Raw genomic sequence first — 23,834 nt, forward strand, 5'->3', positions numbered from 1 at the left:
GCATCAGCAAATGGTGTTACTGAGCAAGTGTCATGCCCATAATGAGGTACAAATCACTGCATCTGATTTCTTCTCAAACATTTAAGTGAAATACAGCAGAATAGTAAATCTCACCTTTCCAGATAAAACCCATTCCTCTATTTCCCAATAACCTGAACCATCCTGTATCATTTATTGCCTGCAATTTCCTCTCCCTGAAGTATTATAAAGCTTTCACAAAACTGTACATTCATAAAAACTGGAATGGAAAGTCATTTCTTCTAATCAGCCTGCAGGAACTGAAGGAATCTTTTCAGTTTACTCCATTTTCATAACTGCACTGTTTTCCCTTGACATCAATAAAGGGACAAAAATAAACCTTTGTATTCAATTATTGTCTTATACGCACCTATGCAATTGAACAGTTTGCCAAGAATGACGGCTCCTTAGTTAATTAAAAAGTCAGTGGCATGAGTCACCTGATACAAAACCCAGAGCATACTAAATCATAGCTGGTTTTATAATTTTTATATATAATTTATGATGTTCAAAAATCATAGATTGTGTAAAAATAATAACAGAAAGAATTACTCTAACAAGTGCCTTTTTATCCAGGATTTCCTAATGAAAACAATTTAGGAATAACTTGTAGCTTTTATGTTAACTCAGATCTCAGGCATATGAGGCCAATTCATTCCCCACATAACTCAAGTTGACTTTAGCTGGACCTGACCAGTTATTTTTGCATAGTGTTTTGATACTGAAAAGCACGCGAAATTTTCACCAGAACCAGGCAAACCAGCAAGTTTATTCCAGACCACAACCATTCCCTGCTTGTACATGTCATTATAGGTGCACAGTCATAAAAAAATCATGCTACAGATTATCCCATTTGATAGCTGCAAGCCTCTCTCGTACCTGCTTGCTGGTTTTGATCTCTAACCTGATTTAGCTTGTGGCAGTGACCTGAAACCTGAGTTGACATTAGCTCTGCAGGAAGTTTTGAATCCGAACATGATTTTGAGATAGATATGCATCACTGTACCCGTAAATCTTTCCATCCATCACGGAAAGTTTCAGAAGGCTAACATTTTCACAGACCACAGCAGCTTGATATTCGCCCCACTGACATATTGGTGGCCTTTGCAAAGCAGGTATTGCAACAGCAGTCGCCTATCAGGCCATGATCTAAAAAGGGACTTTAATCTTCACAATGCTAATCATTATGACTTTCTACTGTTTTTTAAAAAAGGCCACTGCTGACTGCACAGAGGTGATATGAGCAACTGCAATACCTCCTGGTCAACAGCAGAGAGAGCTCACAAAAGGAGAAAGTTAATCACAGGGCGCTGGATCATCACCACCCACTGTAGGGATATGAGGGCAGGACATATGTTCCTCTAAAATATCTCCTATTGGTTGCTGTTAGAGACACGGTATGAGACAAAGTAGTGTAGTAACTGAATAAAAATGGTAGGGCCAGCTCTGTAACAGCCTTTAGGCACCTAGTTGCTTTGGGGGATTAATTCACAATAGCTAACTTGTTTTCCTAGTATCGTGCATGGAGATTAATGGAGGTGCCTCCAAGAGGGATTCACAGTAGCCTTAACCTCCCTGGGACATCTGCATCTCACTCCAAGCCCCAAACAGGTACCACCCTGCATCATCCCCTGGAGTCTTCTCTTGAGGGAGAAAAAAAAGTAAGTAGGTACAACCGCTTTTCTTCAAAGAGGTACCTACAAGGTGGCTGATGTCTTGCTCTCACTGCAACAGCAACCAGGCATGGAGAAAGCCCAATTTCACTTTCTTTTGCTATTTGTGCTGCTTGAATACCTATCTTTCATCTTGCAGGAGAATATCATAACCATCAGGCAACAGGCTATTCTGGGTTGAGGAATGGGGGGCATTCGGACCATCTCTCATGGAAGCTGTTCTTCACAGGGGGTATTGAAACACTCATCAACAGAGGAAGAAAGTATGCAAAAGAGAGAGTAACTCACACCTAGTGTTTAGGGTACGCTCCTGTTTTTCAGACAATTTTTTTGTGAACTGCTGGGACAGCCATAAACCTGCTTAACAGGGCAGAGAGATATAGAGATTTATAGATCCCTGCAGGATTAAGGTTTGAAACAGGAGCTAACTGCTTAACTGGGGACTGATACTGGAAATGCTCCGAAACAGAACACCGGGCACATGGGCTACCTTTATGTCAAAAAACCGAGGGGACCTACAGACATTAGCCACCTCCGAGATTAAAAACTCTTCCAGGATTGCAATTTTTTGCAATCTACTTTTATTTTCTGACACAGAGTTCTTAATTTTTCTGCCAGCTCTAATCTTCTTGCCTGCGGATTTACTTTGACCGAGGTCTCACTCAGTTCTACCCAGAGTTTGCAAGCCTGACCAATTGATTGCATTCTGTAAACCCTAACTCTCCCTGGGACAAGGTGATCACCCTGTGGTTTATCCTAGTTACCCGCATACAAAGTGTGAAACGGTGCCTTTTCAGACTCCTACTTCGTAACTGCGTGGGACTGCATTTTAAAAAGGGATTTCTAATTTGTCTTAAGACACCCCAAATTAATGGCCATGCATGAAAACCTAATTACTGAGTATAAATTTTGTTTCAGCCTTAGCTGGAGTGTTTAGATGGATTGTGATCTTTCCCTTAGCCCACAAATGACAAATCCTCAAGGTCACGCTTGCTTTTGGGGTGGGCGTTTCACTGTATGGGTGCCAGGAGATGGACCACCACAACTTTGTTGCAAGTCACCAGCTCTCGCTAGTGGGGCACAGTACAGCACCTATCCAATGCCTGCACAAAATTAGTAACAGCCCAGTTTTACTGTGTATCTCTTATCTAGTCTTGCTAAAATCCCAATTGTGTTTCGAGGGCCGGCAGCTGTGGCTGGCAGGCACGTACCGTCGACCAGTACCATAGGAATTGACGCTAAGCGGCCACCTGGGACTGCGATCCCAGCCCATGTCACGTTCAAGGGATGTCGGATTTATCCCCCTTTGCTGCCAACCATTGGTGTCCACCCAGCCATTCCCAATTACAGGAACTGTCTACAAAGGCTGCAAGGGTGGGGGGTACGGGCGATTCTCCTTGGCGAAGAAAAGCCAAGAAAATCAAGTTTGTTTAGTGAAAGGCATTGTCTTTTTCCTTAATGGGGTTGGAGTTTCATTTCCTTTAGTTATGTCCCACTGGGTGAGGTTAAAATGGCTCTTAGGGGAAATAGTCTGACAGAGATGCTGAAACAATATGTTGTCACCGCCCAGGTCAGAACCAGAGAATAATAGGTTATTTTTACTGTATCACTTAGTGGGGATGGTATCCGAGATCTAAGTCCATCTGATCCCCCCAAGGAAATATATTGTAAGAAAATGCTCTTACAACCACATAGTCCAAAAGGAGCGATCCAAGTCTGAGGCATATGTCTGCCTCCCGGAGACACATGTCTGCCTTCCAGGAGCCACATCTGCCTGTGAGAGTACCCCGTCCAGGAAGCTTCGGATGGCCCCAGGAAGCTCTGGCTTCATCTGATGAACTTAATACAGATAAATAAAAAGCAGCAAAGCCTGCCGTTCACAGTGTGCTACTAGGTTGAGTCCAGCCAAATAGCTAGAGCCTGATCTGAAAGCAAGGGGAGAAAGGATCCAGACTGGGCCAGGCCCAGGATCTGCTCTCATGTACACTGGTACAAACCCTAATTAACTCAGGATGAAGTTATCGATTGTCAAATTGATGCTGGTAAAACGTGGAAAAATAGAACAAGGGAGCAAGCACGGGCACTTTGAGCTTCTCAAGCATCTGCTCCCTGGTGCAGCCAGGAGCACCTCAAGGGCTCCTCTCCTTCTGCAGGAGAACCGCACATCTGTCGCTTGCGCCTGGTGCACAAATTTCCTCATGTGAAATACCCCTGCAATAACCCAGGCTCTCTTGCTGCCCCCTGTGACTGATTAGTCTTTGGTGCACAGCTGAAAATACCAAAAGATTAGCCATAAGCAGAGCGCTTTCGCAGCCAACCCCGCTTGGGCCATCTACTGTGCTACAGCTATCGTATCTTTGCACGTACAGCCTGCACCTCAGATAACCCATGCCCTTTAAAAAATACTGGCATTGAAATGTAATCCTTCATAACACGCAAAAAATGAGGGGTAGGGGACGGGGGATCAGACAATGAGAGATGCAGATGGGGGAAGGCCACCAGCGTGGACAGGACCTGCTGGCTGTCAGAACAGACAACTCACACAACTGCTGAACCACTGACTTCTTTTGACAGACAACCCATGGATTACACATCTGAAAATACACTGTTCAATTTCTGCTTTGGGATTACAGTAATGATCCGCTCCAAGCTTCTTATAGCCAGAGACAGGCGACCAATGCCGGGTAACACCTTCCAGGAGGAGCCCTGAGGACAGATTCATCATGGATGCTACCTCACTTAATAATCTTTAAAAATCAAGTCTTCAAAACAACGGTTTTCCAAATACTGATGGAAACACGAAAATCAAAGTCTGCCTGTACACACAGATATGTATTTGTAAATATTTACGCATGCTAAAATGCATGCCCTGCCTTGCGTCTGAAGATCAGAAACCACAGCAGAAGAGCTACTTCTTTTTTGGTCAACGCATATAAACTTTGAATAGGGATCTGACATACTGAATTGGCGACTAGAATCGTAACTGAACATTTGTTTCCTAGCTCCTTCTTCCGTTAGAAAACTAAAAGCAAAGTATGTACTCAGAGTGTCTCTGACCTTGATGGCAATGCTGCCTGAGGAATGACTGTTCAGCTGTACTGCTGATTTTCTGGACTATTTTTGCAGCGTGATGTGTACCACCACTACTTTTGCTTTCAAGGACCCTTTTCTACTAAGTTCAGCCTGTGCAGACTGTATGTCTTGAGCTTCTTAGTGCTCTCCCTTCCTCTTCTGTCTCAATTGCTTTTGAAAGACATCTGTTTATCACATTATAATTAATTTTTCTAAGCCTACTTAAACTTACTGCCTCTTTAGACATTACCATCTCTCTTATTTTTCTGCCATTTTTTTCTTTTGTATCTTGGAAATCGAAGTCAACCTCCCTTAAAAAATTGAGCATTCCTAGGTCTGCCAACCTGTTTGTGGGTTGCTTCTTTTTTTAATTATTATTATTTTATATTCATATTCATGAATATTTCAGAATTAGCTGCCCTGATTGCTGGATCAGAGCTGCTCTTCAAATAAGCAGCTTCCACTCTCATTGAGAGCAATGGAAAAGCTGCTATTGATTTCAACAGTAGTAGGATCAGGTCCCAAATAAAACTGCATTTATTATGTTTGGCTCATTTCCTAGGATTACTTGGAACCTTGAAAGCTGTAATTCTTGATGTTGACAGCTTTCCCTCCCTCCCGGAGCAGTGTGGTTAAGCCAATCAATACATGATTAAAATAAACAGCCCCTTGATCAAACTTACGGCTTTAGTGCAAGTCTTTCTGATCTGCAGAAGAGAAAGCCTTTATGTTTGGCAGCCCTTGAGGCCACCACACCAGTATCCCAAGAGCACCTGACTCCATTTATTGTCCTTAACTCATATCCAAGTTCTTTCTGCTTCATTGAACAAGATACCTAGATTTCTGAAAAATAATACCGCTCCCTTTATTGCACACACTGCCTCTCTTAAAAACGCCTCTGAAAAATTCCCTGAACTACATCTCACTGTTCTCTTTGTCTTTAATGGACTCCTCTTTTTCTTATTACTTTTCCCTGGATATGGGTAGTTACTGAAACATCTGTCCATTTGTCCTTTCTTCTTTCTCAGTTTTCCCTCCAACTTTCACCATCTCCCTTCTCACTTCTTCATCGTTTCCTTTTCTTTCACTATGACACTTTTTTTTAGTCTTCTAAGATTGACTGCTTCTGAAAATTTTCTAGGAGCAAAATGCACTCCTTTACAAAGCTGAAGTCTATTCTGAAAGGAAAGCCCAGGGCTTAATGTAATTTCTTTTTCATCAGTTGTGGTCTGGACAAAAGGTATCTTTTTTCCCCCACATGCTTTTTTCTCGCTGGTGTTTCCATTCATGCTCTTCAAATGCTTCAAATAGGTACCGTGTGACAGCACAGAGCTGTTACAAAATCCTGCATCTTTGCTCAGATTTCAGCAGCAGAAAATCTGCAGTCATGTAATACTCTAGATGCTCATTTTGTTCTACTTATTTATGTGAAAGAACAAAGCAGTTACAACTAAACGCAGAACAGGAGGAAATTAGAAACTCCTTTCCTGTTGTGTGAGGTGGAAAGGAGAACGAATATCCACAAACTCCAATGGGTTTCAGAGGGAACATGACCCTGACCCTAAACACAGGGGCTGAAGTGAAGATTATGCTTCCCAGCCTCAGAGGGATGGAGCCTGATTCCCCGGGGAGATGGCCCAGAGCAGCCCTGGCCACCGCAGCGGTCAGCGAGGAAGACCATGGGATGCAGCTAAGCAGAGGACTGGCACACTGCGTCACACTGGTTACGATTCCATCCTACTGAAATCCTCTGTGGGCACAGTGTCTCCCGTATCTCAGTGAGAAACCAAGCGTCCTGCACCGTAGAGCCGTGGTCCTCCTGCTCTGTCCCCTCCTCGAAGAAGAAAGCCCAAGAGCAACTCTTGCAAAGAGGACCACAGGGAAGGAGAGTGTGAAAGCAAGGGTTGGCAGAGGCAGGGAGAATGAAGGGAAACTGCTCATCCCTTGTACACCTTACTGGTAATTATGCGTGGGAGAACATTCAGTTAACATTTGATTTTGTTCACGTGAAGCCAACTGCTGACCTAATTTAATGCCTCCGGGTGTGCCAGCTAACAGCCTCCTGACCGTCAATAGGCTGGAAAGAAGCACAAGCTCCCCGCTGCCTTCCCTGCACACTCCTTCTGCTGTACCAGCTCTCCCACTGTGAAAGTGAAAAAATATTAATTCACTGGGTGACACCACCTCTCACGGCCGTCTTTAAGAGAGGGCCCTTAACAAAATGCAGGAGTATATCCAAGTGGTGTGGCAAGGTGATGGCTTTCCAAGCGAGATGGGCATTGTCGAAGAAGATTCAACGAGCTGTGCACATCCTCGACTCTTCAGCCACCTTATATCCTGCAGTTATACAACTTTTGACCAAAGGAACAAGCATTTTCATATTTTGTTTTCAATTCTGAAGGTCTGCTGTTGAGTAGATTGCAATTCTTTAGTAAGTCTTGGTGTCAGTTAAACTAGTTCTACTGCCACAAATAAACCACATCAAAATCTACAAGGGATGTCCCTCATCCTGCTATAAAGAAGGCAAAAACCTTAGAGCCCACAAAGCTTATGAACTTGAATAGTCAGTGGTGTGTACTGTGCCTATTGAATTTTTTGCATGTGATTAATAACGTATCGATTCTATGGGACACATCTGCAAGGCACTTACAATGCATGTTAATGTCAGACAGCAATCTCCGTGCTACGATAACCGAGCAGTGCCCCAGTGCAGGGAAGAGAAACAATGAAGTAGCCATTTAGAGAAGCAAACGTGCAATAAAATATACAAATGCATTATTTCAAAGTAATTTTTTCTTGGGGATAAATCATTCAACCCTCACCTGTTTTTTTCAACTAATTCTAAATTTAGCCTTAAATTTACTGAGTTTACCAATGGTCGTGCTCAGGGCTTTCTCGTAATTGAAGATTACTGTACTTTTTCAGTATGTTTTCCAACTAAGTAAAAACCAGATATATGTATAAGATTACATGTTTTTGGAAAAACAAGCGGCGTTTTCCATACCCACTAATGGTTTTGATCAGCTTTGTAACCAGGCTGTTGCCATACCTGCCTAGGCCACCTCCACACAAAGATGGAGTTGTGTTTTTATTGCCTCTATCCATTCATCTTAACTTAAACAACAACTGAGGACAGATTTCTATCCCACCTGTGGCAGCTGTTTAAACATGTCATACAGTACCTTATTGCCACAAATCTAGATCCCAACACCATCGGTGGAGGAGAACAATCCTTTCTTCTTTGCTCCCGTGCCCCATCTGCATAACACCTGATGTTTTTTCTAGAATACATTAATGGCGGAAGAGTTGTGCAACACGGCACCGTGGGTGGAAAACAGCCAGCCAATTTGTACCAGGAAAACAGCTATTACACGCACGCAATCAGCAGTGTTAGCCCCATTACAGGGCTATAAAGTCTGAGAAGGTTACAAAGCCCTGAGGACAGAGCCATGAGCTCTAAAACTTAATGATAAGAGTGAGCTACTTTTGATTTCAGTCTTGACTTCTCCTCCATGCTGGCAGTAATTATCAGCAAAAATATGATTCAGTGACAGAAATGAGCTGTAGACTTTTAAGATGTGGAGCTAAGGTGGAGCAACGACCCTTGCCGCCGAACCGCTGTACTCGGGTGACTACAGTGCTCGGCCAGGGCACCACTGCTCACAGGCCTTCAGCCATCACAGATTTCCTAAGCACCCTGAGGTTTAATTTACTGTTGTTGTTTTCTTTCCTTCACGGAAAAAAATGGAACAGAAATTTTAAGCATATGAAGTTTCACACAGGAAATGAAATTGAAACTACTGATACTGCAGAGCAAAACAGAGCGCGGGGGGGTTGTGCAGAGGATATGCTAAAAGAAGAAGTGGCAAAGTTGATGAACAAGCTCACAGAGAGCGCAACTTTACAAAACAGGTTGGTGAACTGTAGACTTTCACGCACACACACACAAAAGCGAAGCTGTGTAGACACTATGGTATTTATTTGCTTTCACACAGCTGGTGCCAGGTGCTGGCTTGCACGGCTGGACACTGGCATGTTTTGTTTAATCCCAGAAGAGCCTTGGCTCACTCTCCAGCTGCAGCTCCGTCCTCTGAGCCTCCACAGCCAGCCAGAGCCACTCACCGTGCTCCTGAAGGGCATTTCAGAAGGAATACCGCTATGTCCTACAGGCCTACCAGGGGGCATTGTTTGATCAAAAATCACAAATTTTTGATCACTACCCATCTGTTTTGAAGGTCTGAGTTGGAAGTAAAACCTTTGGTATTGACCACTAAACCAATATGCTTTTAAATAACACATGATTCAGGCCAATTCCCAATCAGAGGTGTATTTTCAGTTCACTTTTGCCACAGACCTCTGACATCAGCTCTCATATACGGAGAGCTGCGCTCTTTTTTATGTCAAGAGATATGAAAACCAAACAGCGCCAGAACAAATACTTCACTTCTCCAAGGAAACTAACATATAAACCACTTCTGCATACCACGGTCTGCAAAGTGCAGAGCACACACCAAGCACAAACAAAACCCTGATCCCACACGCTTCTTGGACAAAAGCCCCACTGAATTCACCCTGGAATTGCTGCCTCCAAAGGGAATTTCATAAGAGCAAGGCTGACTCCACTACAAGAAACAAGTATCTGCAGTCCCACCTTTATACCAGTGTCAATCCCACAGGCTGCAGGTACTTGCTTTTCTGTTGGCTTTTGCAGGTAAGCATCCCCAAATATAGCATGACAATATATGAACGGCATGAGTATTTTTCTCCATCTCTTATCTTTTCAAACAAACCCCAGCTGATGGGTTTCATTGTAGGTTGCTTTTATAGTCCTAGCTTGACTACTGTAAACTTAACCTACTCCTGTTGACCAGTTCAGAGACGCAGTTCATATAGCTGAACAGTTGAGAATCTTTCTTAGTGCAATTTCATCTTAGCGAACATGCTTACACTAGATACCAATGTGGCACATTAACCTTTAATATCCAAAGCTGTTTTCATCATGACTACAATTGTTTTTCATATTTTTTTTTCGTGTGAAAAAGCTAATTACAGGCAGGTGGGAAACTGTTTGAAGTTCCACCATAAATGATGGGTACGTGACAAACAGCTGAGAAGATAGATAGACAGCCAGCCATAAAAACACCCCATATGTAAACTAATGGCAGAAAGCGAAAGAACTTCCTTTGGTTTACTTTTCTGGATTTTTGTAAGGAAGTGACATATGTACAAGAGCTACATGAACTTCTGATAGTTTTGCAGAAGGAGAGACCTAGGTGATTCAAAGTCAGATGTATTGCTTTAAATGCCTCATGTGAATATTATCTATTAAATTTGACTTGTAATCTACAGCTTGTGTACTGCAGGAAGAGTGGAGGAGAAGGGACCTTCAACCCTACTAAGCAACAGTACCTTCTGCTACTATATTCCCCCTACATGGCACAACACCTTTTTCACATTTGAAAGAGCAACGCTCTACATCATTTAAGGAGGATCTGTAGGAGGAGAATTGGTGTGGTTACAGAAGAGGGTGGGCAGCAATCACTAGAAAATGTACAGGAAAGCAAGTCCGTCCTGTTAAATCTTGATTTTAGAATCTTGCCTTGCATAACAAGGGACAAAAAAGGCTTTTGGTTGCTCATATTTAGTCTTTCCTCAATCCACTACAGTACCCCATTTGTAAACTTCACTTTTGACAGAGCCTGATGGGAAATAAGGTGTTTGCATAAGCAATATACTTCTTACTGATAAAGGAGAGATATGGAGAAAAATCACCTTATCTTGGCAGACTTGAAAGAGCAATCCTATAAAACTATTCCCATATTTCTTTTTCCTAGCAATTGGGAGTTTCTTACTTTTTTTTTATAATAGCTAAATCATCGTTGAAAATTCCCTAGACTGACATGGTGAATCTCAGCGTGGTTTTGCTTTCTTTCAGCAGAATTAAAATAACATTATTCTGACAAAGGCCGTTTTTGGCTAGCATATGGGCCAACCCATGAAAATTTGCTACCCTATAGAGCTCGCAGACGCCCCTCTGCACGTTTGAAGCTCTTTGGCAGACAGCTGCAGGGCTGGGAAGGCGTTTAGCTGAGGAGCAGATGCTCTGTGCAGCATTAACTCCCTCACGTGGTTACAGCCGCATGAGGAAACCAGCGTGTAACGGCAGAGTGAGGGCAGTTGGTGACTCGCTAAATCCTAAATACCCCACAGCTCTCTTCAAGGCTGCTAGAGAATGGGATTTGTAACTGAAAGGGAAAAAAGGTGATCTTTACTTTTTAAATACTTATCGTCCTGATGTAATTATGCATCAAACTCTTCAGCTGATAACTTCAATTGACACTTAATGAAGATTTGAAGAGATCTCAAGTGAAATCCTGGTAAAAATTCCAACTAATTTCCAAGGTACCCAAATTTCCCCTACTAATCTCATCTGAGGTTACCATTTACATCTTGATTTCGATCCCATGTGAATAAAACCACTGTAACTTCATTGACCTTCCGGAGGTCGTGCCTGTTCTATGCTGGTATGAGAGTGACTCCAACGGGGAGCAAGGAGTTAGTGACGCACACAGCACCACGGCTGAATCAGAACGGGAACTGGGTATTAAACAGAACCCTAAAATAATTTAGGTTAGAAGGGACTTCTGGAGGTCACATAGCCCAGCTTCTTGCTCAAAGAAGGGCCAACATCAAAATCAGACTGGGTTGGTGATGGCCTTATCTGGTCAATGTCTGAAAACCTCCAAGAGTGGAGACTACAATCTCTGTGCAACCCGTCCCACTGCTTCGCTCCTCTCAGGGTGAATATTTTTTCCTTATAACCAATCTGAATTTCCCTATTGGACAAAGAAAGAAGATGAGCAGGAAAAGGGAGAGGAAGATTAACACAAAATGACAAGACAATGCCGAATGGAAGGCTCAATCTTCATATTCTGATACTGCACGCATACAATACAAGCAGTTGGAAAGAAAAAAATACAGAGGGTGTGTGCGGTGAGTGACAAATGGGTAAGCTCCAGGTTAAGTACAAAATAAGCAACAGTCCCTGGTGGCAGCATATCAGACGATACTCATTTTATTGTCAGAGTAAAAACATATTCCCTTAAGAAAACCAAACAAAAAACCCTACTGAATGTTACAATGCATGCCAAGCAATTATTGCTTTCCACAATGTGTCCTGTGACTCACTGTGCCACAATAAATTGGCATATGGTGCTCATTCAGGGTATATAACTCACACATTTGCAATAGCTCTAAAGAGCTAATAGTTACTTGGACTGTAGTTAATTTGGGGGGGGTTTAATTTCCCCATGGCAATGCAATAAATGTCATGCTTATTATTGTATTATTATTATTATTATTATTATTAAAAAAATGTTTTTAGTGGCAGGCAAGTGTCATTAACGCCTGAAATCTCTTGTATGCTAGGGAAATCAATTCAGACAACCTCTGGCATGCGAAAGCGCATAAATAATTGGTAAATACTACCTGTGGTCTTCTGGGTCCAGATTTGCCTGATGCCAAGAGCAATCAACTCCTTTTTGGCTGCAAAGGATAGGAGGGCACTCAATACGTTGCAGAAGGCACTCAGTACCTGGCAAAAAGCAAGCTTTCTGTGTGCCAGCACCCCATGAAAGCACATATGACAGAAATGGTTCTCTTCTCTTATGAGGGAAGGTAATCTCCCAGAGAAACACAGAGCCAGCTCTCTGTAAGGTGTCGAATACTCTCCCTGCCTGGGCAGGGTGCACCTCCTATGCTTACCCCGCTTAAAAAACAGCTCTAACTCTCTTTATCAAAGGAGAAAAAAAAAAAAAGAAAACATTTGTCTTTCAGTGAGTCTGCCCAAGAGCAGGAGTAGACTGGAAATCCAGTTTTTATCATTAATAAGACATCAGAGATGCTTAAAAGCAGGGATCGAGCAGCGGCAGAAGAAACTGTGTACGATTACAAGAAAATTCTTCTCCCGTAATCAAGATTATGCAAATGAGCCCGGGCTACACCATGACTTGTGAGTACCACCAAGAGACTATGGCTTCAGAGTGCTAATGGAGCTTCCCGTCATACCGAGATGATTTAATGGGGGGAAAATCCTATACAGACAAGTTCTATGTAACACTTGTATACATTTGAAATAAGTCCACTGAAGCCAGTGCTATTCATCAGCAAAAGCGGATCAGTAAGACAGAAGTGGACCACTGGGATTTTGCCCTCGTAAGGACTCAGAGCTACAGCAGAAGTGCCACTGGTTTGACCCCAAGGGGGTCTGACTTTGATCCTGTTTATATAATGATAAAGCAATAGCAATGCTACTGGAATCAACAAAGCTATGCCGGAGTAAATCAGTTGAGAATTAGATCCTGAATTTGTATGTCTTTGCAGCTAATTTCACAGGTATTAAAAAACACTAATGTCTCAAAATGTGACTTGGAAAAACATAAATAAACATCTCAACCTACAGCTCTATTGCTCCCTGATCCCCGAGGAGGCAATTATTCCCTCAGTGATGTTCTGCATAGGCCAAATACAATGATTGCCAATACAAATATTTTGCTCCTGGGTTTTTGCTTTATAAAATGTAAATTTGGACTGCGTGGCCTCAGGTGTTTTCTTCAGTGCTTAACACAACAGGTTCCAAATGGTGACCGGGGAATACAGCCATGACCTTAGCATGAACAGCAATGCTGAATAACGACCTGCTCTGCCTATTTCCTCACCTAGAATCTCCTGAACTATTTAATTGTGTGGAAGACAGTTGAAATTGTGCCCGAATTAAGACTGCCAGGGTCTGACCTGCGCTCTTTTACTGTTATTCTCTAGAGTCTTTACTACTGCTCACAAAATATTCTTCTTCTCCTCAGAAATATCTCTGATTTATTAACATCTTCGTTGCATCTTGCTTACCTACCTTCCTCGAGGAATGTACTTGAGAAAGTGCAAAAGTACATAAAAATTAAGTATAGCTCAGACCTTTTTCCAATCAAAAGTGGTATTCATCTATGCAGAAATGTCAAAGTCTTCATTTCACCCAAGGAGATAAAACCAGCATTTAGGTAATAACCACCTTCTCCTCAATGCAAAGACCCTCCCTCCAGAGAAGGAAATGCTGCCTTTGTCCAGATCCCATACGCTTGTTCTCTTGTTGGTTAATTCATGACAGTGTTAGCTAGATTTTCATTATAGGGTATTATTTGTAGCTGCTGTTTTCATGAAGCAGCCATAATAAACAAGTGAGATTTATGTTCCTTTTTAAATTTCTTGAAATAATTAGGGTTGTTAAATTTAGACTCTGAAAGAACCTACCGATTTCTCTATTTTTCTTAGTAAATATGGAAGCTACAAAGTGATCTGCCACCACCACTCAGGCTTGGGCCAGAACAGTATGCACTCCATATACTATCCAAAATGTGTTTTGAATGAGGAAATCATCTAAGTAAGTTTTCCGAACAATCTTTTAAAAGTAAACGACGGTTGTGCTGAATTGTTTTAAACAACTGCACCGTGTGTTATTCTTCTCCAGCCTAAACTCAGAAAGGACTTCTTTTTATTCCTGTTCTGGTCTATACAGGTGCAAATGGGCACCCTGGATCTGGATCACGCTGGTAAGCTCAGTGGAAAGTAGGACCAAAACTGAGAGTCAGACCCAGATCAGATTTTTGCAGCTTACTTCCTAGCTCGACAATTAATACTGCATCCAACTATTATAAAAGCCCTGACCCATGTCAGGCATTGAAATATCAAACTCAGAGCTTGTGGTTTACTCCCATCTCTGTATCATTTACTTCTTCCACTCATTCCCCCTCAACCACAGCTTGCTGTATTGACGATCCAGATGATACTCATTTAGAATAAGTAAACACGATGCCCTCCCCAACCCAATTTAGCCATTTCACAGCTACTGCTGCATTTCAGAGCCTGATCCAACAAACCTGCTTCACAACAGCACCGAACAAACATCCTCTAAAAAGCTTTTCACTCATAGGTGGGGTTTTTTTGTTTGTTTGGTCAGTCTTGTGATTCATCACCCTTACAATATTTTTCTCGGTGAGGGTACCACCATCCCAGCAGGCCAGGTTTCCTCAGCGCCATGGGAAAGACAAGATGAAATACCAGAGGCCATGACAGAACTAAGCCTTAATGATTCTACAAGAGGGGACTGATGTTGAGCAGATGTTCAGCTGACAACCCCAGAAGAGGTGAGGAAAAGATGATCTGCTGTGGGAAAGACCACATTGTGCCATGCATAGAAGGGATACAGCAACAATATACTAACTGTATAATGAGAAAAGGTACAAAATGAAAACAAGGAGAAGGCTAAGCCTATCAGCTTTTACATTATGAACTTTTATAACTAGAGGAAGGAAAAGTTAGGGAAGGTATGCAAACAAGTATGGTGGAGCTGGGAAAGGAGTCTGGAGTAATGTGCAGAAGACAGTTGCAATAGGTATAAAAATACAAAATTGTAAGTACTTCTTTGCTCTATATATGATAAAACAGTAACAACTTCTACGTAAATGATAAAATCCCAGGGCATTAAAATAAATACATAGGCATACTGTCTTAAATCATTCCTGGGTAAAATAAGTAAGTGGCATGCAATGGGATGGGGATTTAGTGTAGGAAGTATAAAGCCCTACATCTCAGGAGAGCAGTGACATTGCCTGAGGAGCAGCTAGCTGCAAAGCCGTGAACCCAAGAAAGACCTAAAGGTGACTGCAGGTAAGATTAGCCAAGTAACACAGTTTCTCTGTGTGACGCTACTGCATGATGCAGGAGAAGGGTCAAAAGCTAAGCTATTTCTGGATGTGTACATATGAAGGGATGATATGGAAATCTAAAGCATAACGCTATGTCAAAACAACCACAATGGATATAGTATGAGCTGTTCAAGTCTCCACAGATTAGAAAGGAGATAGAAATATTAAAGGAAGTACAAATAAGGACAATAAAAATGATCTAAGGACAGAAAAAGAGAGCTAAATTAATATGGTCTATAAGTGAGAAGACTCCTGGGCTGAGATTCAGCTATAAATACCTTCAAGGTACTGTGTGCAGAGGAAGGTAATTAATCTAGCTCAAAAGATAGTAGGACAAGAAACAATTGCTTGAATTTAGGAATGGAAAAATTCAGGATGTAGAATAAGAAAAAGTTATTTGAGGAGACACATCTGCTCAACAGGGCAGACTCCCAAGGTGGTAGCCAAGGCACACTTACTGTATGCAACTGAGAATAGGCTGAATTAAGGAGCTCTGGGAAATGCTGCAGTCACAGCTTTCCACAGTCCAAAGAGATCACCACAGACCAACTTACTGATCTTTTAGTCTCTTTCTTTATGGGTTATGTGAAAGACTGCTCTTTTTTTGGGTGGGTTTAAAAAAAACCCAATACATCCACACCAGAACTCAGAAATGGGGGTGTGCAGCACTCCAATGTGCAACGCAGGTAATGGCAAACCTCTCTAACTCTCTTCTGACTATTCAGTGGTGTGTGCAACGTGAGTCTGCTGAGTACCAGGCAGGACAGTATCAGCAGGACAAAAACTGCTGACCCAGCTGGCAGAGTATCTCAACACCGAGGTCAAAGGCTGAAGTGGGAACTACCTCTTCTGATACTCATGGTCTTCCCCAGCCTTGTGTTAAGAGATCCTGCACGGAAGTTTTCAATGTCACTGCATAAATTATATACTTTGATTTATGATTAGCTGAAAACCAACACTAGCAGTATTTAATGATCCTCAGGAGCTCTAAAATACACTTGCATTAAGAAAATAAAATAAAAAACCCAAAACATTTGCAACAGGCCTTACAATTTTCAATGACAAATGGGTATATACAAATGTGAGGAATATAAAACCCAAGTACCGTTATACCCCCCCTTAAACATATCCCATCCCAACTGCACTCACCAATCGGGACTTCTGTCCCCTCCTCAATGTAGATGGGCAGTGGTGATTCCTCCATAGGATGAGGCACTGATGGAAAGTAATGAATTGTAGTAGTATTTGTCGCAAAGTGACTACAATAAGACGGTCCCTTTCTTATCATTACAACTACATGTGGCTGGTTACTGTCACAAATGGTCACCTCCTGTCACGGTGACCGGTCCAAGTCACAGTCCTGAGGGGTTAATCCCCACCGAGCATTGACCGCCACAGGAGTGAACCCCCTCTGAACAGGGCCTGGGACAGGTCCCTGTCCTGGATGCTTCACGATCCTGCCATTTCGCTATAGCCTCGCTATTCCTATCCCTGGAGTTTAACTCTCTTTTGGAAACTCACACAGTTGAAGAAGCCAAGGGGAGCCAATGCACAGACAGGCACAAATAGAGTTATCGAGTTAAAGTCATAATATTTCATGCACAGAACCAGAAGAGAGAGGCTCTGATGCTCAAAGCTTGCCGTTAGCTGTTGAAAAGCCACAGCAGGTGATGGAAGGCTGCACCGCAAATGGCCTCTGAACCACAAACTTTTCATTGCTCATTCATTTTGGAGTATATGTATTGGACTTAGGAAGCTCCCGATTACCTGTTTGTGATACTGAAATCTCCAGACAAAACTCTTCAGATCTGCGCTGCACGCTTATTCTGCAGTTTCCAGACACCATACAGTCACTGCTGTAGGGTTCGTCTGTTTGGGTTCTTCTCTGTTTGGGAGCTTCTTCCCTTAAAGGTGGTTTTGTTGCACTAGTTCCCATTTAAAATCTCTGGGAAGCATGTGCTTCACAGGCTTTTCAAGAGGTTTGAATTTCCTACACTAGAATGAAATAATAATAAGCTACAAATGTCATAATCAAAAGCCTTCTGGAATTTTTCCTTCTCTGTTACCTTTTAAAATTGATGATGTACCTTCTCAAAGATACAAACTCTTAAGCTAGTCTCCGCTAGGATTCCAGCTGCAGGGAAGGGCGATTCTTTAATCCTTTGTGGGGTATCCTTCACTTACTACTGGCTTTTTTTTTTTTTTTTTGGAAAGATTGTCTTAAGATATCCATAAAACCAGCCAAAGAACACTTGTGGTTTAGAGCTATTAAATAAAGCGTCTTACAACTTTTCTGCTAGAAACACAACCGGCATAAAGAGTGTTTTCAACAGATGCTTGACTAGCAACGGGCTTAATATAAATCCCACACTGGCGCTTTGCGGGATGCAAAGGGCTGCCAGTTCCCTGCCTTTACCTAAGCCCATCCCTCGCTCACGTGGAAGATGAAGGGAAGCACAGGGGAGAGGAAGAGCAGAACATGGTTGCCTACAGAACTACCGTACAAGCCACGGAAATCATGGTCTACCAGGGCGCCTTGCGCAAGCCACTTTTATCTAGAAGCTGAACTAACATTCCAGCTCAACAATAGCAAAAAAACATTTGTTACCACACGGCGTTTTGCTACATATTAACCAGCGTTGCTACGCAAGCATAATGGAGTGCTGCAATTCCAAGATATATGTTATTTTTTCAAAAAAAAAAAGTTGACTTATGGGAAATCAGCCTGAGGTGAGCGCTCGTGGGCTTGCCGTGCCACTGGACGCAGTACATGCTTGGAAGTTACGCAAAGCGGGCCCTGCATTGGGAACAATGCAGTTGTTTTCCTTGCTAAGCTAATTTTGCATTAAGGCAATGACAGTCTTCATCTATGCAGCCCCTTAAAACATTTAATCAGATTTATTTACTTGGAAGAAATACCAGAGCAGAGCTTCCTGTAGTACTCAAGAGTTTTCAAATCTGAGATCTGCAAGCAAACCAGGTCACTAGATGGTGTGGAAAAAAACCTGTTGTATTTTTATGACATGCAGCTTCCTTGGTCCCATGAAGAATACTGTATCGGGCTCACCCAGACTGAGCAGTCGGTCTGGAGCCAAATGCTTTCACAAAACATTTGCAACAGTATTCACCAATGGCTGGTGGCATCTACTCTCATTTTAATGGGTATCACCATAGATTGTAGAAAAGGCCTGAAATACTTATGGGCTATTTGAGGCCAAATACGCGTATACACACTCTCCCTTACCCACACGTATACATGCACACACTAGTACACATGCACGCAAACACATGGCTCTATAGGCAGGACTTGGATTTTGTAGGATCCAAGGCAGAGAAGCTGACTCTTGTCACAGGGTTTGGGAATCAAGGACTCTGGGGTGCTAAAACGAGCTCTCACTTACGCGTCTCCTCTGCTTTGGGCAAACCACTTTAACATTATCCCTCCAGGATTTACACACCAACTTTATGGGCATGCTGCTTAAATGTCTGCAAAGTGCTTTGCAATGGTTTCTAAATTCTGCAGTGATATGCACAGAAGAACTGCACAGATAGATTTAAGATAACAGTTACTGAGCATTATTACTGTATAACTACAGCCTATTTTTACATGCTCTATACTTGGTTTCTATAAACAGATGGTAAATGTTCAGTATTTAAATGTTTTGAGCTTTATAACCCTTTTGTAATTTCATAAACAAGCATAAATAACACTTACATGAAGAAGAGTCTCTCTTGAATGGATTTTCTTTTCCTGTTTGGAAAAAAAAAGAGAAAAAGAAAAGGCAAAAAAAATATTTTAAAGGAAAAAAATGGGTCTAGTAAGGTAAGTCAGACATGTTTCAATGTTATCATGCATAGTGTTTTCTGAATTTCATCAGTATGAACTTGTATTTGAAGAACATCAAGACACTGAATGTAGTACCAATGCCAAAACAGGAGATTATTTCTCACTTGTTTCATCCTATATAAAACATCACAGAAAATTTGACTATATCCATCTCAAGAGCAAGGAAATTACACTGCAGCAGTGAAATAAAATGCAAATGCCATGTGATCTGAAGCAAAAAAGGAAGAACTTTTAACTACATTCCAGCTCACTGATAACCCCACGGCTCAACGTATGGGTTGCTCTCCTGCCTACGGGCAGCCTACCTACACCAACACCCTAAAGCAGGGCACTCCTGCTGCGTTTTGGCACAGCGTGATCATTTTTCCACGCCAGCGCTCAAGCACCAACTGCATTCAAACCCAGGCCGGGCAGCCACAGCAGCGAAGGTGTTCTTCAAGGCTGTGACCATTCTGGGTGACAGAGAACCACAACAGGAAACTCAGTAACTGCTAAAATGCACGAGCCTCCCCAACAGCCCATGGGTCTTAACAGCCACCCTCCTGCGGCCGCGTGCCGCCCGCCCTGCTGCCTCCCACCTAAAGCTCGCTGGCAGGACATGGGTTTGATTCATGCTCCCCTTCCACCGACCTAGCTGGTGGGTTTGGTGGATGCTCTTGGAGCAGGGTTTAGGGTCGGCACCGAGCGGCTCTTTGCTGGTGTAAATCTAGACACGTTGGAAAAAAAGAAAGAGACTGATATAAATACAGAAGATGCTGTAGGACACCAGCCACAGTTTCAGAGTCACAGACTGGCAGCACGGTAGCCCTTCCAGTGGCAGTTTTGGGGGGAAAAAAAGGACAATGAAGAGTGGCAGTTTCACTTAATTTCTGCCACATTATCTTACATCAATATTAGCTACCCTGTAAGCAATTTAAAGAGTATCGCCTAGATTTACATGCCTTGGGATGATACTCAGCTAGCACAAATCAATTAAATCCATGGCACTACAACAGCTGAGGATTCAAGTAAATACACATGCATGGAAGAAATTCAACAAATACTAAATCACTGCATTTTCATCCTCACACTTTTCTTCCAAATGCCAAGGACCCAATCCTGCAAGCAGCCCCCCCAGAGTGGCATTAGAATAAACTTGAGTTCTGTGTATGGAGCACTTAGAGGACTGGACTCAGAATTACTTTAAAAAACATAACCCTGATCCATTCTGGTCACATAAATTGAGTTAGTGATGAGAAGAAGTCAAAGGCACTAATCCTACTGGGTAATCTGTTCAAAGCTGCACTTCTTAAATGATCTACAATATATTAGTATGACCAATCAAACAATCATTACTTGCAAAAGGCTTTAACTACCATGGGTTTCCCATCCATTTTTATGTGTTGTAATACAGTTAAATTTAAAAGAAACAAATCAGCATAATCTTTTCAGAGTCATTTGCCAGCATGATTAAAAGTCTGGGTAAGGCACCACTGCAGAGACTCCCCTTACTGGTGGAACTGGCAACATTGCCATTGGGGCATTGGGGCAACATTGCCCCGTTGCCCATTGGGGCAAAACTATGGGGCATTCAGAAATCTAGATGGGGCAAAATTAAAATAATTGGGATTTGCTGCAGAGTCTTGAGGTGTATTGATGAAAATCCTGGGAGCATCACTGCCCGGGAAACATGGCAGCCTGCTGAAAGGCTTGTGCCTGAGAGCCTCTTTGGAAACACCCAGCCCACAGGACTTGGCTAGAAGCCACTAAGAGGTAGCTCAGTCTTGGTGAGGCAGAGTATCGATTTAAGGAAAGCTCGTTGAAATATTTGCAACAATTAGCTGTAAGACAAGATCCTCCCCGAGGCTTTACAAACAGAACTGTGCTCAGGCACGGGAGCTTTCCCAAGCACCGTGCAGCAAGAGTAAGCCAATCTACAGTGTCTTCCTGTTCTTCCAGGGCAATGTTGCACCTCTTTTCATACAGCATTTCACACAGACTGAAGCCACAGCCCCAACATTTCACCTCTGACATTTAAGAAACCTCCAGGCAACCCACCCAAAAGCTACAAATTAGCAACTACCAACAAACGTGTGGTATTTTGATGTAGCACCCCCAAGCGTGCAACCACCTTCTCAGTACCTCCAAATATCACAGTGCCATCCGCAATCTCCTGCTTTTTGCAAAGTATGACAGAAAATAACCCTAACACCGCACGGTAAAAGAAGCAGGTTAATAAATGACAGCAAGAAGCGGCCTTTCCTCTCTCGGCCCGCCCGCAGGCTGGGGGTCCGGGTCCCGCCCCACCCGCGGGGCACCACTGGGACCCCACGGGGAGGGAAGGGTGTCTGTCGCCCTCCAGTGGGTGCAGCCTCCAAGTAGCCCAAAGCGTGAGAGAGGTGGGAAGGGGAAGGAACAGAGAAGGTGAGACGCGGGCAAATTAAGAGAAGAGGGGAAAAAAAAAAAATATGCAAAGCAGAGAAGAGACAGTTGAAGAGGAAACACGAAGATGCTATCTCTGAAAGTGCCAAAAATAAAGTTTCCAGTGTCAGTTTAACCAGGGCAACAAAGACATCCTCCTGCCACACTCGTGCTTCAGCCGGGCGAAGGACACCGTCACGCTGCTGGCTGCCTCAACTGCTCACACATTTTGCTTTAAAAAAAAGCCAACAACCTTCAGGGAAATCTTTCCGTAATACTCGTGCAAAGGTAGGCAATGCCAAAAAACAGTCAGCTCGCCTAAATGCAGACCCAGAGGTAAACACCCGGCTGTCAAAAACCATCAGGGTTTTCACCAAAGCCTCTCGCCTCCAAATTCCACAGCAGCAGGTTTTAACGGGCTGATCTACCCTCAAACCTAGAGCCATAAAACCTAAACCGGTAGCAACCGTCATCCGAGCCCCGAATTACACAGCCGATGACATGTCCCTGAATCAGGGCTGCCTCACTTTTTTGGTAGTCCAAAACTCGAAACATTGTGACATGCAAGCAATAAAAAAAAAAAAAAAAAATTGCAGTTACCAAAATAGCACTATCAACATAACCAGCTCCTCTCGGCACATTTTCTTAATGCCTTTCCCAATACGGTTAAAAAAATGGGAACTAACCAAAAAACTCCATCTTTACACCTTGGCACAAACTGTGCTGGAATACGTGTGGGGCTGTATTTCTCCGTGTTTATCTGGATTCTCTCCCACTACTTTTTTCCATCGGTGCTTTCCTTTAAATGTAGCTCTTATTAAACAGCAGAAATCAGCTTTTACAATTTCTAAATACAAAGTTTTGCCGCTCTCAGAGCTGCCTAAGGAAAACACAGCTTGCCTCCCGTTTCATAAATAACACATACTCTGCACATTTCTTCGCCTGTGTGAAATAAATTCTCCCATGTTCTTATATGGAAACCTTGCAAGTCCTCCCACATGCCGCCTGTTACAATATCAGGCAGAGATGGGCATTCATTATCTTAAAGCCAGCGGGTGAATTTTGGATCCAAGTTACCCTGAGACGAACCCAGAATTATCACCCCTTCGCACCAAGCTGAGGTCGGTAACCTGCCCTGTGCAGTCCCTGCGTTTTTCTTTCAAGCCCCAATCACAACTTTGATTTTAGCATGCCAAAGATCAACAAAATAAAAGGAAAACGAGGGGGGGAAAAGGAAGAAGCAGCAGCGGTATTACCCACCAGGTAGGCCCATCAGCATCAGATGTAGCATTGCCTGTACCAGCCTCTTCACTTGAGGTTAGCGCACGGCAGCCAGAAAAAATACAGCGGGGAGGGGTGGGAAGGCGAGAGAAAAAGGGCAAAAACAGCCGGGGAGAGAAGCATGCTTCGTAGATGTGCTGGAGGGCCGCCAGCAAGTGGGTAATTGCTGCAAACTGTTATCGCGAAAAAAAGTTAACGCAAGGTGGGGGGGGGGGGGAGGGAGGATGAAAATAACCGCTGGGGGAGAAAAAAACCCGCAGGGGTAATGAGGTAGCTGGGGAGGAGGGGGGACTGAAAGAAGAAGAAAGCACAAATAAATAAATGGAGGTGGTGAAGGGTAAGCGCGCCCGGGGGCACCCCGAGGCGGCGCGGACAAAGGGAGGACGACGCCGCCGCCCCCGGCTGGGTTCGGCTCCGCTGGGCGCGGAGCAGCGCGGAGCAGCGCGGAGCGGCCGCTCTTTGTTCGCCGCGGCAGCGGGGGCGATCCGCGCCAGCCCCGCCGCCGCCGCCCGCCCGCCCGCCCGGGAGGTGCCGGTACCTGCGTCCGCTGCCCGCGGTGCCTGCGCGCCGCTGCGCCCCTGCGGCGGTGCGGCGCGTCCGGCGGAGCGGTGCGGCGCGACTAGCAGCGCCGAGCGGGAGGAAACGGTAATTTATAAGCGCTTTCTTCCTGACCTCTCGTGTCTGTTGTCTAATGAGGGAGCTTTGAGCATCACCCATCCTGCTGAGTGGAAAAACACCGGCACGGCCTCTTCTTTGCTGGGGAGGGGGGAGCCTAAAGGAAGGGGT

General features: G+C 43.5%; 1 protein-coding gene across 3 annotated transcripts in view; it reads right to left on the reverse strand.

Moving 5' to 3' along the window:
- The window catches only part of SLC6A6 (solute carrier family 6 member 6), a 52,268-nt gene extending 28,656 nt beyond the window's left edge, over positions 1-23,612 (reverse strand). Inside the window, exons 1-3 of one of the 3 annotated variants that reach the window (XM_050904414.1) lie at positions 23,587-23,596; positions 19,236-19,271; positions 16,670-16,735 (exon numbers count right to left, since the gene is read on the reverse strand). In XM_050904414.1, coding sequence (XP_050760371.1) covers positions 16,670-16,724 — 55 coding nt within the window. In that variant the 5' untranslated portion in view covers positions 16,725-16,735; positions 19,236-19,271; positions 23,587-23,596. Of the gene's footprint in view, positions 1-12,251; positions 12,325-16,669; positions 16,736-19,235; positions 19,272-23,586 lie in introns of those variants that run through there. The other 2 variants (XM_050904415.1, XM_050904416.1) reach the window with 2 other exon arrangements.
- Between the last annotated feature and the right edge of the window lie 222 nt (positions 23,613-23,834).

The sequence above is a fragment of the Gymnogyps californianus genome, chromosome 13 (genome assembly GCF_018139145.2).
Source record: "Gymnogyps californianus isolate 813 chromosome 13, ASM1813914v2, whole genome shotgun sequence".
Lineage (NCBI taxonomy): Eukaryota > Metazoa > Chordata > Aves > Accipitriformes > Cathartidae > Gymnogyps > Gymnogyps californianus.